At 39.7% G+C, this 17,504-nt stretch overlaps 1 protein-coding gene across 2 annotated transcripts in view; it reads right to left on the minus strand.

Moving 5' to 3' along the window:
• Positions 1-5,250: 5,250 nt before the first annotated feature.
• Positions 5,251-17,504, minus strand: part of LOC123772149 (protein amalgam) — a 260,945-nt gene continuing 248,691 nt past the window's right edge. Inside the window, exons 4-5 of one of the 2 annotated variants that reach the window (XM_045765169.2) lie at positions 11,752-12,042; positions 5,251-8,555 (exon numbers count right to left, since the gene is read on the minus strand). In XM_045765169.2, the coding sequence (XP_045621125.1) occupies positions 8,437-8,555; positions 11,752-12,042 (410 nt within the window). In that variant the 3' untranslated portion in view covers positions 5,251-8,436. Of the gene's footprint in view, positions 8,559-11,751; positions 12,043-17,504 lie in introns of both variants that reach the window. The other variant, XM_045765168.2, reaches the window with a different exon arrangement.

The raw sequence follows: 17,504 nt of genomic DNA on the forward strand, positions 1-17,504 counted from the left end.
GCGGATATAAGACAAGATTGTGGTAGAGAAGCTCAGCTATACGGCTCAGTTTCCGTCTTCCAGCAGCAATGAATATGACGGCTCCTAAACCCAAGAATCCTCGCCTGTACCACAAGTTAAAGTAACATTGCCCTCTAGTGTGAGTCAGGAGCATCTCGGTATGAAAGGTGTTCCTGAGTTAGAGTTATGCTCTCACTTTGCGGAAGAAGCTTTGCCTGGTTAAGTTTATGAGACAATGATTGCTTCTAAGAACACGATGGAGATGCTTTCTTGCTGAATTTTATGATCCCTGATGATGCTGATCGTGTGATGGAAGCATTTGTTTACATATGAAGTGTGTGTTGTATTGGAACAGTTGCTTGGAGCACAAGGCAACTATTATAATTGTTGTCCAACACGTCACATTCCCGCTGGTTGTTACGTGCATGAACGTGTTCATGGTTGGGAGTAATTACGTCCCTATTGTCTCCCGCAGGTGATGTGGTCACGTTACCATCCATTGCCCAAGGCGAGAGTACTGCTAACTTTAACAACACATTGCCCATGTCAGACGACTTTAACACAGATGGGAAATAATTGACACTCCCTCACTGAATAAATATTTCCATCCATCTGATCTTGACACCAACGTCAGATGGTAAACATCTCTCATAACTACTCTTCCTTTGAGGCTTAAGCTCATTAACACTATAATGTCTGTAATTGTTTCTCATAACTCGAGATCAGCATAACAACGTAAAATATCGGTCAAACTATACCTGTCATTGTACTGTTCCCACTTTGTATTCCGAGCCTTTAAATCTGTTTCTTAGTGAGCGTTGAAACTGTTACTTAGCCGGTGGGGTTTCTTGCTTGTCTCTTGATCGACTTACCTTCTCTTCCCATATTTCATCCATTGATATGCTTCAATGCCTCTCACATCGTTTGATGCCGCCCATATCGCTGTATGATAGTCCAGATCTTCTTGCTTTTGTTATACAATGGACACAATCCAAGACTTCTTGGATTGTTGATGTAGATGATACGTGTATCATCTCCATCATCATAAAGTTTCTTAAACGGCTAGATTAAAAAGTGAAACGATTCTGTAATTATGTAAAGATGAGAGAGGTAATTAATTATACAAAGAAAAGCAATTATTCAGCCAGTATAAAAAGATGAGAGACAGCATGAAGCACCTCAGGGCTCAGGTCTCCTTCAGAAATGGTGTCGGGTTAATCTCTTGAGGTTTCATGATCGTTGTTTACGCGTATATATCACATACTCATAATACATTAGGGTTGCGAATGAGCTTTCGTCGTACAGTCACTCAGGTTAATCACCATAGAGCTTGGCCATTAGCTGGATGCGTAAACACGTGGAACCCACTTCCCTTGTGACAGGAAGACCTCGCCTACCTGTGTTGGACTTCCGTAAATTTGCATAATCCAATTTGCCAACTCAATAATGGTAGTTTCTTCCGCTGTGAGAATCCCAGCAAGTGTTGCATTTCAAGTTCAAGTACGTTTATTGAGACAATAAAATACATCTCAAAGGGATAGAGTAGCTTCGGCTATTTCTACCCTCCAGTGTTGCATTAATTTACGTATACACACGCAGTTCCGCGAGAATAAAGAGGAGCGAAAATTTACTCCAGGAAGGAACTTGAGCTTTATTACGGGAAGCTCCCATGGCGTTGAACTTGGGAATGTTATTGAAGGATAGTTCAAGATGAGGCGGTGATGGGCTCACTCCCCCTGGCATAACCATCTAAGGACTGTGGCAGAGTTATATATATTAATTCGCTAGTGAAAATACATTGTGGAAATAAGGGATTTTTTCCATATTGTGATGGTACGTTGCTACTGCCTGCAGTGGTGGGGGTCGTGCAGTGGTGTGGGTCGTGGAGTGGTGTGTAGTCGTGTAGTGGTGTGGGGTCGTGCAGTGGTGTGTGGTCATGCAGTGGTGTGTGGTCGTGCAGTGGTGTGTGGTCGTGCAGTGGTGTGTGGTCGTGTAGTGGCGTGTGGTCGTGTAGTGGTGTGTGGTCGTGCAGTGGTACTCACCTAATTGTACTCACCTAATTGTGCTTGCGGGGGTTGAGCTTTGGCTCTTTGGTCCCGCCTCTCAACTGTCAATCAACTGGTGACACGAGTGGTGTGGCTCGTGTAGTGTTGTGTGGTCGTGTAGTGGTGTGTGGTCGTGCAGTGGTGTGTGGTCGTGTAGTGGTGTGTGGTCGTGCAGTGGTGTGTGGTCGTGCAGGGGTGTGTGGTCGTGTAGTGGTGTGTGGTCGTGTAGTGGTGTGTGGTCGTGTAGTGGTGTGTGGTCGTGTAGTGGTGTGTGGTCGTGTAGTGGTGTGTGGTCGTGTAGTGGTGTGTGGTCGTGCAGTGGTGTGTGGTCGTGCAGTGGTGTGTGGTCGTGTAGTGGCGTGTGGTCGTGTAGTGGTGTGTGGTCGTGCAGTGGTGTGGCTCGTGTAGTGGTGTGTGGTCGTGTAGTGGTGTGTGGTCGTGCAGTGGTGTGTGGTCGTGTAGTGGTGTGTGGTCGTGTAGTGGTGTGTGGTCGTGTAGTGGTGTGTGGTCGTGTAGTGGTGTGTGGTCGTGCAGTGGTGTGTGGTCGTGCAGTGGTGTGGCTCGTGTAGTGGTGTGTGGTCGTGTAGTGGTGTGTGGTCGTGCAGGGGTGTGTGGTCGTGTAGTGGTGTGGCTCGTGCAGTGGTGTGTGGTCGTGCAGTGGTGTGTGGTCGTGTAGTGGTGTGGGTTCTGCAGTAGTGTTGACCCCGTGTACCGATATAATTGCAATTACTCACCACTGTACATACTATTGTTTCCATTTGTCCAGTGAAAACATTGTTGACATCTGATCGTAATTCAACTGCGTCGTCAACTGAGGCAATCATCATATAGTGATTTTTGTATCGTTAGCGATGGATTGCACAAACTATGTGTTGTGCAATCCTTGCTTTCTCGTTGATTAGGATGAGGATGGGGGTAACGATTTAATCCGGGAGGCATTGTTCCTTGGAGACTTGTCAAGTTTGGCCAAATTAGTTTGCCTCTTGTATGCAAATTCTATGAAAATAACCCTCTAAAACTATGCTGATTTGGGCACAAGCAAAATAGAGCCTTTATTTATGTTGGTATTAAGTTTTCCCGTGTGTGCGATATCTTAGGGATATGTTACATTATTCCTCAGATTTCCATGCTATCGTGTCTGTACTCTGTCCGCTAGTGCTGTGGATACAATATGTTGGGTTGCATCTTTTCCTGTTTCGTGATTTAGTTTGATAATCAGTTTGATATCCTGCTATCACGGATTTTCTCCACTTTATTTATATATTAGATATACAACCCACCCATATGGGTTGGCATCTAATTTTCAGCCATTATGTTGTTCCTTCCTCTGCATAGTAATATATTCTTGCTCTTCCTAATATATTCATCTTTAAAATGCTTACTTTATTCTACTCTATAAGTCTTAAAATCTTTCTTTTCCTATTTGGAAGGCAAATATTTTCTCATAAAATTATTTGGAAAAAAATCTATATTTTTCGGCGCCCACGACTCGTGAGAATGCCAGATAATTTATATATATTGATTAGTTTAATTTGATTTGGCATTCTTGTGGCAGACCATAGAAACCGCTGTTTGTTTACATTATCTGATTCGTCTAGACCCTTCAGCTCAGTCTGGGTTATAGACCACAAAAGAGTTGAGTATTATTGTACACTTTTAGAAGATATATTATGTGAGTAAGTGATGACATTTAACAATGGCGAGTAGAATGGGTCATATACATGAATGTATATGATACATATGTCATATACATGATTGTATATGATACATGTGTCATATACATTCATATACATGAATGTATATGATACATGTGTCATATGATACATATGTCATATACATTCATATACATGACACGTTTTGGTATTATTTCTGTCTGATCCGTATTTAATAGTCATCTACCTGTACTAGCTGCATCTTGCAGGGCCGATGTTCAATCCCCAATGGTCCAGTTGTATGGGCATCGTTTCATCACTTTGTAATGATAACCCCATCACCTTGTCCTCATATTCCCTCTTAAGCGTTATATAGTCATACTGACTTAGCGTTTTCAGTACCCCTGTCTTTAAGTCCCCCCCATATATAATATGGGGTTAATAAGTGGGGTTAAAATTTACATTTTGAGTTTTATTTTTCCAGGTTGTTATCCAAGCCTTCGTCGATATGGTTTGGTAACTTTAAATTCATAAATGAATTTGTTATTCATAATTTCGGTAATTGAGTTTCACTACAAGGTTTACTGCCATTTTTCACGATATTTGCCGTGTCTCTGTGTGGTTGTATTTTTATTGTGAAGTTCATTTGAGAGCTGGTTCAGTAAATAACTTTTAATTTTAATAGTGTTGATTGAAGCTGCTTTTAAACGATGCTTCAGCTTTAACTATGACAGATGTTGGGTCTGTGGTGGACACAGCTGATGGATCAGTGGTTGACTCATCTAATGCGTCAGTGTTTGACTCATCTACTGCGTCAGTGGTTGATTCATATACTGCGTCAATGGTTGATTCATCTACTGTGTCAGTGGTTGATTCATCTACTGCGTCAGTGGTTGATTCATCTACTGCGTCAGTGGTTCGACTCATCTACTGCGTCAGTGTTCGACTCATCTACTGCGTCAGTGGTTGATTCATCTACTGCGTCAGTGGTTGATTCATCTACTGCGTCAGTGTTTGACTCATCTACTGCGTCAGTGATTGATTCATCTACTGCGTCAATGGTTGATTCATCTACTGCGTCAATGGTTGATTCATCTACTGCGTCAATGGTTGATTCATCTACTGCGTCAGGGGTTAATTGATCTTCTACGCCAAGGATTGAAACACCTACTGACTTATCCGTTAACATAGCTGGTGTGGAAATGGCATACACCTTTATTAATTGGTGAACGCATCTTGCGGGTCAGTTCTAGACTTAGTTATTGGGCACATTGTTAAAATTGTTGTACGGTGAAATGTTAAAACAGCAACTGGATAAATTTTTAGTACAGCAGCTTAGGGGGGGGGTAAACAAATGCTTAGCAGTGTTTAAAACAGTTGGTAGGGTAATGTATTCACTTTTGTGACAAATCTGTGACATCTAGAGGTAGATAAAGTTGTATCACATGTATAAAAATCTATTGACCATCTTTAAAACAATTAGCAAGTAGATGGTAAGATCATTTTCAAGACGAGGTATGAGAGGCCGCGGTGGAGACAAACAGACACACACCATGAGTACATATGTTTTATTATGAATACACAGCATCACCTTTGATGATTTTGTAGGAAAAGAATAATGTTGAGTTGATGAGGGTTGAGAACTGAGGACAACGAGTGGAGCCAGACAGTGAAAACAAACACCAATAAACACCCACACAAACACACACATACAAACACACAAACACCCTGTTTTACCTCGCCACCACGAGGAGGTTTCCGTATGTACATAGCTCTCACATATTTTCAAAATTATTTGTTAGATCTACCTTAAAGGTCAGTAAATGTTGTTATTTGACAATATATATATATAGAATATAAATTGATCATTTGAGTTTGAAGTATATAGGCCTTTATATTTATATCATGAGATTAACAATTGATTTATCAAATTTCAATCTAGATTCAAATATCAGTACGTAGTTAATGACATAAACCATTTTATTTTCATTATTCCTTTAATTCAAAAACTCACAGACACACAATTCATAGATAAAATCGTATGTAAACACACCATACATAACGTCTGTTAAAATATCAAAGACACTAATATCCACTCATTAACACATTCAAATTCAGGTAACCTTACATATCGAGAAACTTAACAAATTAACCTAAGTCAAGTTTCCTGGTGTGGTTAATTACTAGGACATATGTTCACTCTTGTACAGCAGAGAATCATGATACATTAGCTGAATGTAAACAGGTTCTGTAACTCCTTCCTTAATACTGTAAATTCTATAAAATACAGTTGGTGAAGCAGAAAATGCTATGCACATGCCTTGATTACAAAAAATATATATTCCTGTGATACAAAAACAAAATAGTTATAGTTGCGCTGCGCTCTTGTATGCGTTTTGAGGTGTACCTCCGAGTTCTGCCTCATTGGTGAGATGTGAGGTATCTCATTCATGAGACAAGTGTTCTCCAAGCCCTGCTTCATTCATGTGACATGAGGTGTGTTCCGAATCCTGTCTCACTCATGACTCATACGGTGTGTCCCGAATCCTGTCTCACTCATGACTCATACGGTGTGTGCCCATAGATCAGCATTATTCATGACTCATACGGTGAGCCTAGAGATCTGCCTCACTCATTATTCACATAGTGATCCCCGAACCCAGCCTGCCTCATGATTCATGAGATGTGCCCAGAGCTCTGTCTTGTTCATGGTCCATGAGGTGTTCCCTAAGAATCACTCATGATTCATGAAGCGTTCCCAGAGTCCTGCCTTACTCATGAGTTTTAGCTTTTTATGCTCCTTTAACATTTATAAAGAATAAAGAAATCCTTTTTGTATTAATTTGTTTCAGGTTCTTAATGTTATTAAATGGTTTAGCTGCATAGTTGACTTTGCAATACACACATTTAGATATATCATGAACGTGAAGTTGGGTTAAACAAGTAGATGCTCTCCTTGCATGTATGCATCAATCACTCACGTGGAGTTATGACAGTCGTTTAGGCAACTGCTTGTTCATGGTGAGCAAATGATAATTTAAAAAATATTTGCATCTCGTAAACGAATTTCATATAACACCAAAAAAATTATTTAAAAAATAGTCCAATATTAGCACACTGTTGCAGATAACCGTGTAGAAAAAGTTCTCTCGCAACTTGCAACAAACTCAGCAATTGATGTATAAAAAAGTGGTGTGTATGGTCGATAAAATATAAAAAATTCGTTATGATTAAGATGTATTTTATATAAGATAAATATAATATAACTTGTGAAACATATAAAATTAGTAAATATAAAATTACTAGCGAAAATTAACGTGTTATAGAAGATTTAAGTAAAGTTCTGTCTTTAAATCACAGGTTTTGCTTAATTCAATTAGTGGAGTTGGATATAATTTAAAGGAATGAAAGTTAGTGGAATTTATCATGACATTCAAGGCTCAACTGGAGAAACTAACATGTGACAATTACAGGTTCAGAAATAAGGTGGAGCGCAGCTGAGGAGCGGTAGTTCATCTACAAGTCTGTGTTGCAAGGTCACTTCTGTTTCTTGGTAATGAGGGAAATTAGTTGCTCGTCAATTTTCTTATGTCCGTAGATAGCTTTGGAAACGTTGGAGATCCTGAAGACAACTCAGAATGACCAATTCACGAGTTGAATTAGACACACTCAAACACTCTCACACAAACATACTCACGAACACACACACACACACACACACACACACACACACACACACACACACACACACACACACACACACACACACACACACACACACACACACAAACACACATGAACACACACACACACACACACACACACACACACACACACACACACACACACACACACACACACACACACACACACACACACACAAACACGCACACACTCACTTTGGCTCCTCTGTTTACATAAGCAAGCGCTTGTGACCTGTCTGGGCTTGTACAGTTGTAAGGTCAACCTAAGCCTTGTCTTTTAGCATAATCCAATTTCACACTGCAATTCTGTTTTTTGCTACTTTCAGGCCTGAATAAGTATAAAATATGCATGAAGCTAACCTGATATAGTTAGAGATAGTTGTTAGCATTGTATTTGAACATGTCTTTAGGAAATTAGCCAGAAAATAGCAAATAACTGATTAACAATAATCATGGTCGCAATTGGAATTTAAATAAAAATTCTCCCACGTTTTCAATATTTCAATATTCAGATGTGCTGAAAGAAATAAAAATGCTGTTGAGTGATTCTCATATTATGCTGAGCTTCTGTAGTGGCTTCTCAGAAGACCATTTGAAGCGTAATAATGCTATTAAACACCCGTGACTGGCATAATATCTGCCAATGATATTACGCCACATGATATTCTTCTCCTCAGCAAACATATAAACGCCACGTGTGTTTGAAGAGCTAAATCGTATCTATGAAGGCAGTTTTTACACGAACGGAAGATAAAATTTACAAGAAAATAGACATCTCTATATTTCTAGTAATAATTAGGATGTAAACATTACGTTTCCCACTTTTATTCAGTACAACTCTCCAAAACTCTAGGTGTTTACGGCATATACAATTTATATTTATATAAAACTAATCCCAGAAAGCTTAAATACATTCATGGCCTAAAGCCATGGCCAGTGTGAGGCTTAAAATAGGTCGTTAAGAGCATGTATGTATGTATGTATGTATGTGTGTGTATATATTTATATATAAACATTTTCACATGACGTGAGTAACTATCTCTCGGTGAGTTCATGAAATTTGGCGAGAGTGAGTCCGAGGAGCAGTAGGGCCAGAAGGGACTGGCAGTGGACGCTGGTGCTGTCTCCTCCCTGCATGGCTGCCGGATGCTCTCCTGCTGGGGTAGAGAAGGGCTACTTAGTACACTTCGTGTTCTCCTGCTGGGGTAGAGAAGGGCTACTTAGTACACTTCGTGTTCTCCTGCTGGGGTAGAGAAGGGCTACTTAGTACACTTCGTGTTCTCCTGCTGGGGTTGAGAAGGGCTACTTAGTACACTTCGTGTTCTCCTGCTGGGGTAGAGAAGGGCTACTTAGTACACTTCGTGTTCTCCTGCTGGGGTAGAGAAGGGCTACTTAGTACACTTCGTGTTCTCCAGCTGGGGTAGAGAAGGGCTACTTAGTACACTTCGTCCTCGGGTGTAGGAAAAGGTTTCCTCGGAGTTTAGAGTTAAGAGTCGGTAAGGTAAGGTAATTAACACGAGAAAGCGCTAACCCAAGATCTATACATAATCACAAGGAATATAAATCAGGACAAGGAAACATGCCCATCCACTTGACTACTCTTGGGATCGAGCACCGACCTGCAAGAAGGGAAGCTACTACACTACTCTACTGGCAAGTCAAATTGGATAGCGAGATATCACATAGGCATTTCCTTCTTTCCCTTATTTACAATGATGTACATGATATAAACAATTGGGACTACGTTGCCATGCTTAGATTTGAAGGGATGGTAGAAAAACGTGGGTAGGATGCTAGGTACTAGGAGTCACAAGACCCTTAACGTGAGGTGAGGAACATGGGGTCTGGGAACGAGAGATGAGGAAGACTGAGTTTAGGAATGGGAGATGGGGAATATTGAGCCTAGGTACTAGAGTTGGGGAACATGGAGTCTGGGAACGAGAGATGAGAAGGAAAAAAGGAAATATAAAAGATAATTTCAATTTAATATTTACGAAAAAAACAGTTTTTCCTTCTCATCTCTCGTATCAGAAAGAACTGACAACACTAAAATAACATACATTTTATGTTTGTTAATTAAATATCATTTTAATTATTTGTTTAAAAATTTGTGATGCAACGTAATGATAAGACATCAGTCGTATGACTCAATATATATATATATATATATATATATATATATATATATATATATATATATATATATATATATATATATATATGCAACAATAATCAAAAACACTGATCTAAGTATGCGGAAAAACAGCATGTGAAAAATAAAGAATGCTTAACGCGTTTTCGGCTATATCGCCTTCATCAGAGCAAAGTAGAATTGAGCCATTCTACTTTGCTCTGATGAAGGCGGTATAGCCGAAAACGCGTTAAGCATTCTCTATTTTTCACATGTGGTTTTTCCGCATATATATTATACATATATATATATTTCACTTTGCACCCTTGTAGTCTCGAACCGCAGTTCACATAAACATCAGCCCGCAGCTCTACCCACTGAGCCACCAGCACCCCTTATTAAGGAAGGATCCCAGAGACAGGTGTCTGCATCCCAACTATAACTTTAGACCTTCCCTGGCGTGCCACCGTGGCATGAAGGTGTCAGGTGATCCACGTCCCAGTCACATAAATTGGTAACCACCATATTGAGGCTCCGATGGTTCAAAGGGAATGAAATTTTATTATCCTGAGTGTGGTGGTTAACCATTCATATGACTAGGACGTGAACCACATAACACTTTCACTTGCATAATATATATGAAAATTTATTCGGGGTCACAGCGATGAAGATAGTGAGTAGCTGAGATGGTTATGGTGATGAAGGTGGTATATATAGTGAAGACGGGGGGTAGGGAGAGAGAGTGGAGAGGACGATGAGGGAGTGGGGAGGAGGCATAGAGGAGACGGGAAAGGAAGAGGAAACGAGGAGTGGGGAAGATCAAGAAAGAGGAGGGGGAGGGGGAGGGACAGATGCAGACCCGGGCACCGCCGGGTACTCCTCTAATTATCAAATAGCTCGGTCAAGGGCTTCACGTTAAATTTTACCGTCTTATAAAGTTATAAATATTTTGACATGGCTGTCTGTGCTGTTTGTCTGTCTTAGAGGAGGCGAGATCTGCGGGGATTAAGCTGACTAGTAAACTCTCATAATTCTTATCGTAACACAGCCCATTAGTGGGTTTATTAAACCCTTCCATAAATTACGAGCGTCTCATTGTTAAAGACCCATAAACCGTGGCTTTGTATTTTAGAGTGTTTTAATCCCCGACTGTTGTTAATGGGTGGAAAAACTAACTTATTAATAATATTTTAATGTTCATTGTCTAAAGTTATCTGTCATAAGTGCTACATAGTGCCTTGAGCAGCGGTGTCCAACCTTTTATCAATTCCCAACAGTATTATCTTATGATTAAGAGACAAACGACCTCCTGCCACTCATTGATCATAATACATGCAATTGCGTCCGTCTCGGCAGTGTTCTCTGGGTAGCTAAAACTTGACTGACTCAGTGAACTGTCCCAACCTACTGAGAGCCCGAGGAGGTTCCTGGAGTTTTGCATCAGCAATAGTTAAAGGATTATATCTAAATTCACTCAGTAAACCAAAGATCGTTTCCATGAATTCTTGTGCATTAATTTTAGATTTACAGTTGTATATGCAAATTTTAGTCCTCTGAATGCCTATTAAATAAATTTAGATATAATTTATCTCGATGCTGTTGCGTTTCTGTTCCGCCAGATTTCTCCCACTGTTTATCCCATTACCTTGACCTAAAAACTCTAGTATTTTTATGTACAGCATTTGTTGGCTTTGATCATTATGGTCTTATAGAGCCAGAGAGCATCACAGAGGAAACAGACCAGGACATAGAAAATGTTCGTACAATAATAATAATAATAATAATAATAATAATAATAATAATAATAATAATAATAATAAAGAATACCTGAATGACTTACATTGCATGGATTAAACACCGTGTCTGTAAATATTCAAATTATATACACTTAAACGTAACCACCAAAGCAGTGGAAATGGAGAGTAGGAAGTCCCAGTTGCTTGAACACTGCTAGGGACAATATATTGACTCTAGTACACTTTGTGGATTTAGTTTTTTTTTTAATTCTAAATCTCTTTGCGACTCTATTTCTACGCCCCTATGACTAGTTCTCTCGCTTTGTTGCCTTAGTTCGGCCTCTATGTGACCCTAGTTCTGTCTCTGTTGCCCTAGTTCTGCTTCTCTGTGACTACAGTCCTGTAGGTGTTGCCCAAATTCTGGTTTTAACCAGGGCTCTGTGTAACCTGTATGCCCTTGCCCTGTACCTTACTGATCCGTACCGTTCAGGATATAGACGCTGACTGATGCTGGCTCGGCGTTAGCGGGGGCACAAGTGTAGTTGCCCGAGTCTGCCGTGGTGGCCCTGATGACCACCAGCCTGGAGGTCCGTGAGTGCTTGTCCGTGACGACGCTAATGCCACCCCTCGAGCTGTAGTTGATGAGGGTGATGCCACGGTACCAGTAGATGTACTGCGGGGGTTCGGGGCTCCCTGTCACCGAACACGTGAGGTTGATGTTGCTGCCGCTCACCATGTGGATCTCCCGAGGGCCTACCACGTGCGCTTCCGCTTCTGTCAAGATCAAGCGCATTAGTGCGTATGTAGTGTGTGTGTGTCTGCAGGTTGGGGTAAGTGGGGGGCAGAGAAAGATGTGGGTTATATGTTTAGGAAGGCTGCAACTGAAATGTCTTGGTCGTGTGTGTGTTCTTCACACACAGGTTCTTATGGCTGCTTTCGTTCCTGTTGTAGGGGTCATTCGGTCCAACTTCTGTGTTGGCCCGGGGTCTTGAAGTGGGAAGCAGTCAAAAGAACATAAGCTGCCAACATGTCACACTCTATGTTGATACATTTAATACCTTATTAATATCCCCCATGTAATGTCATTCATCAATATGTCACCTAACCACCTCACCATAAAAGGATATAACCAGGTGCTAAGCACGGTAGAATTTATCTTTGAGAATGTGAGGTGACACCTTACGAAACTCTCCAAATAACTTTGGAGAGTTAATTATTAATCTTCCTGCTTAAGTGAAGAAAAACATAAGTTATATCGAGAAGATTCGTGCCAGAATCATAAATCTAAAATTTTCTGTCGTTTTCAACGAAATAAATTTAAAAGAAAGACTGCTACCAAAATTTACTAATATATATATATATATATATATATATATATATATATATATATATATATATATATATATATATATATATATATATATATATATATATATATATATATATATGTCGTACCTAGTAGCCAGAACGCACTTCTCGGCCTACTATGCAAGGCCCGATTTGCCTAATAAGCCAAGTTTTCATGAATTAATTGTTTTTCGACTACCTAACCTACCTAACCTAACCTAACCTAACCTAACTTTTTCGACTACCTAACCAAATCTAACCTATAAAGATAGGCTAGGTTAGGTAGGGTTGGTTAGGTTCGGTCATATATCTACGTTAATTTTAACGTCAATAAAAAAAAATTGACCTCATACATAATGAAATGGGTAGCTTTATCATTTCATAAGAAAAAAATTAGAGAAAATATATTAATTCAGGAAAACTTGGCTTATTAGGCAAATCGGGCCTTGAATAGTAGGCCAAAAAGTGCGTTCTGGCTATATGTATATATATATATATATATATATATATATATATATATATATATATATATATATATATATATATATATATATATATATATATAGGGAGCTGATGATTATACCCCCAATATATATATATTAGTAGCAGTCTTTCTTGTAAACATATATTACAAATGACACTTTTCATTTGTAAATATGACACTTTTCGGTCATATTTAATAATATATTAATATATATATATATATATATATATATATATATATATATATATATATATATATATATATATATATATATATATATATATATATATATATTAGTGCCATGAACATCTTCCCTTCCTTGTCCCATCCCAAATCCTTATCCTGATCCCTTCCAAATGCTATATTGTCGTAATGGCTTGGCGCTTACTATTGATAGTTCCTTCCTTCGCCCTGGGCACAATAGACATAATATTCTGCCTCTTGGGAATCAACTAGTTTAAATTTAAATTAAATTGTATAAACTTATATTATAGGTGACTTTACATTTCTAATTGGCTTGCGTTACAAAATGTCATGCAATTACCTTATTCATTTAGATAAGAGCAGAATAATAATAGCCTCTTCCGGATAATTACTACATGTTCATTAATATGTAGTAGTGTCGTTTAACCATTTTCAAGTACATTATATTTATATGAGACAAAATGTAATAATATTCGCCGGGTACTGATCATTATAATTAACTTTTAGTGTATCTTGAAAAGACTGATGTTGTCCTAAGGCAGGTTCCCTACGTCCATTGCAAGAGGGCAGTTTCCCTACGTCCATTGCAAGAGGGCAGTTTCCCTACGTCCATTGCAAGAGGGCAGTTTCCCTACGTCCATTGCAAGAGGGCAGTTTCCCTACGTCCATTGCAAGAGGGCAGTTTCCCTACGTCCATTGCAAGAGGGCAGTTTCCCTACGTCCATTGCAAGAGGGCAGTTTCCCTACGTCCATTGCAAGAGGGCAGGTTCCATACGTCCATTGCAAGAGGGCAGTTTCCCTACGTCCATTGCAAGAGGGCAGTTTCCCTACGTCCATTGCAAGAGGGCAGGTTCCCTACGTCCATTGCAAGAGGGCAGGTTCCATAAGCCCATTGCAAGGGAGCAAGTTCCCTACGCTCATTGCAAGAGGGCAGGTTTGTTAAGCTTATGGATAGGGGGCATGTTCCCTAAACCCATTACAACAGGGTTGGTACCCTAAACCCATTGCAACAGTGTTGGTACCCTAAACCCATTGCAACAGGGTTGGTACCCTAAACCCATTACAACAGGGTTGGTACCCTAAACCCACTGCAAGAGGGCAGGTTTCCTATTGCAATGGGCTTCGGTCTCACTGGATGATCCTCTTCGATATTCCTTAGGAAAGTGCATGATGTTTTCCTCCTGCTTCTTCCTCTTCCAGTGACAATTCAAGTACGGTTATTTTCCCAATGGAAGATTGGGTTCTCAGTAGATGGTGCACGCGCGCGATGTTGCAACGCTCGTTTGAGTCCCACAAATTTGGCGATAACCTAGACGGAGAGGTCGTCGGATTCTGCGATGATGGCCAATGGGCTTTTCGCGTGACCACAGTTGGGTTTCTCTTGTGGATTGCCAGATTTTGTGGATTCGCGGTCTTCAAGTATCTTTTTTTAGACTTTAGAAAAACGATGTGAATAAATTTGCGTTTGCTTCCTGTCACTGTCAAAATTTCGCAATGTGGATCCTCGTTTCCTCTCGACTTAGTGACAGAATCTTTCTTCACTGAATGATTCATGTCGCTTCGATCGAGGACTCATGACCGACAGACGCACTTTATTCCTGTCACCCGTTACGCTGTGTCACGATGACACACCGTTCCTCGACTGCTCAATATATTGTTTCTTAATTTGAGGTAACTGCTATTACCGTGATCAGCTGGAGGTCCTCACTACCAGTCACGCGTCGTGTCTTATGTGAGGTTGTGGGACGCAAAAACCTCCTATCTGCGTCCTGATTGGCCACGTGACACCTCTCGCTGACTGGCGAAAACAGTTCTCGAGATGAGGACATGAAGTACTCAGTAAAGTTCTGTGCGTCGCCATGTTGTTTAAAAGCTTAAAAAGCTTTGGTTAAACTCCAAAGCTTAAAATGAAATGTTAAATTAAAATATATAATACCGTTTCCTAATTCTATTTGACTTCAGCCAAGTTAATATATGACATGGTAATATATTAATTATTATTAATTTATAATTATTTTCAAGATTTTCATGTTTTTCAAGAGGGCGTTGACCCGCCTGAGGTTAATAAAGTTATTGCTAATGTTTGATTTGTAATGTCGAGAATGAGGCTTAAGGGAAGAGGCTGAGCTGTGAGATGTAAGAATTTTGGAATACTTGATGATGTGTATTTTTAGTTATACGACGAAGGAAGGCATTATCGGGAGAAAGTGCCAAGCCACTACAACCATATAACACTTGGAAGGGATAAGGATTCAGGATGGGACGTTGGAGAGATATAGCACAAAACTACCCTAAATAAATATATAATTTCCATTACAATCTGGAAAGTCATTTTATAAATGCTCTGGCGATTACACAAGCACGCTACAACATGCACACAAATAACCAACCCGTTCTCTGGGTGTGTGGCAATGTACAACGTACCCTAACCAGACACGCACGTACCCAAGGAACCCACCTAACAACCGATGCATAGAAAGCTGTTGCTTTTAATAAGGCGTTGCGCTTGGTACGTAATATTTAAGAACCTGTAATGAAAACAGAAATAGACTAGAAAAGGCAAAAAGTTTTACATTGGGAACAGAAAACTTTTTTAAATCATAACTGTCTTCCTCTCTCGAATATTGTACAACTGTGTTGATGGACTTTGTTACGACACAGAGTGCCGAAGAGCATTAGGTTAGCGAGAGATTAAAACAGGAGATAGATAATACTGGTGATTGACACGTAGGGAGGCTGAGGTCAAGAGGTGAGGCGGCACGTTAGGTCAAGCGTGAGGGCTTGACGGAGGGATGAGGCTAAACAGAGGAGGATGAAACGCATATAGCGATGAAGTCACGTGTGAGATGGTGAAGTCAAGTATGTTGGGATGTATTAGGTCAAGCGTAGGGGGAGGGTTGAGATCAAGTGTGTGGGAGGAATGTGAGGTCTAGCATTGATTTAGCTTTTATTTTTTTAAATTCAATTGACATTTATCTATAGCATTGTCTATTCAACAAATCATAAAAGGAATTTATTCTGTCCTCTATGACCAGGGTCAAAGGTCAGCTCTTCTACATATAGTGCAGAGGGATATTGGACAATCAGTTACAGAATGTAATTGAACTGCTTTTACTCTTGCAATTTAATATTTTAATCAGCATATATATTTTTCGGTCCTAAACTGACATAGTTGGAGAGCTGCTATAGTTACTTAATAAGCGCTCAAATACATAACGTTATTAAACTGCTTTTAAAAGCTATAGTTATAATTATATTACATTACATGGAGACTCGTAAGTACAGATTCAGTATATCATCAGAATATCATTCAGATAATATTTACAGAGTTCAGCATCTGTCAAGTCTTGGGGGAGTCGAAAGTCGGTCTATATGGGACATTACCACATGTTAAACAGTGTTCATGGTTACTCTGTCGTAAGAGGTGACACGTGATGTGTACGATACAGATTTGGGTAAGCTGCCAGATACGTCTATATCCAAGGCGTATTCTGGCCACTATAACATGACATTGCCGAGTTCTTGCTCTGTTAGTTCCATACATAAATGTCTACTCGGTTATTCATCACGTTTAATGCCAAAGCTTTTAGGGCTTTGTGAATTTGTTTAGTCAATAAGATTTCATCGGACATTTCAGTATTCTTTTTGTCACTGCTAATGAAACACTATGTTAATTTTCACTACTGGTCTTCAACAGGCTGATTTTGCAAGCATGTCAACAGTATCATTCTTTCAGATTAATAACATTGGACGGAATGCAGAAAAATGTAATCTATTTTCTTTAACAGCTGAACCATTCACTCAGTGGGAAAGTGATGGGTGGGAGTAGAGGGGAAAGGAATGAGGTCGAACATTGTGGTTGACGTCAAGACTAAGGAAGAGAGAAAGGGGGGAAAGGGTTCAAGTAAAGTTTCGTGACTGTGAATAATATTCGTTATCGTTGGCATGGATCATTCAGGGAGGGTGTCATATCGTGCCCCTAAGGGAAGCTCTCGGCAAATTATCTATCCACTAGGGGGACAGAGGTTAGCTATTGCCAAGGTTTGTGATATTTAACTGAGAGAAAATTAAAATAAATTGGCGATAAAATTGGAGGTATGAATGTAAGTACTATATAATCAATTAAGTTTTGTTATGGATTTTCGTTATTTTTCAGTGTATTTCAAACGGGATAAAAAAATTATAAAACTAAGAATATATT

The sequence above is a fragment of the Procambarus clarkii genome, chromosome 69, assembly GCF_040958095.1.
Source record: "Procambarus clarkii isolate CNS0578487 chromosome 69, FALCON_Pclarkii_2.0, whole genome shotgun sequence".
In the NCBI taxonomy this organism is placed as follows: domain Eukaryota; kingdom Metazoa; phylum Arthropoda; class Malacostraca; order Decapoda; family Cambaridae; genus Procambarus; species Procambarus clarkii.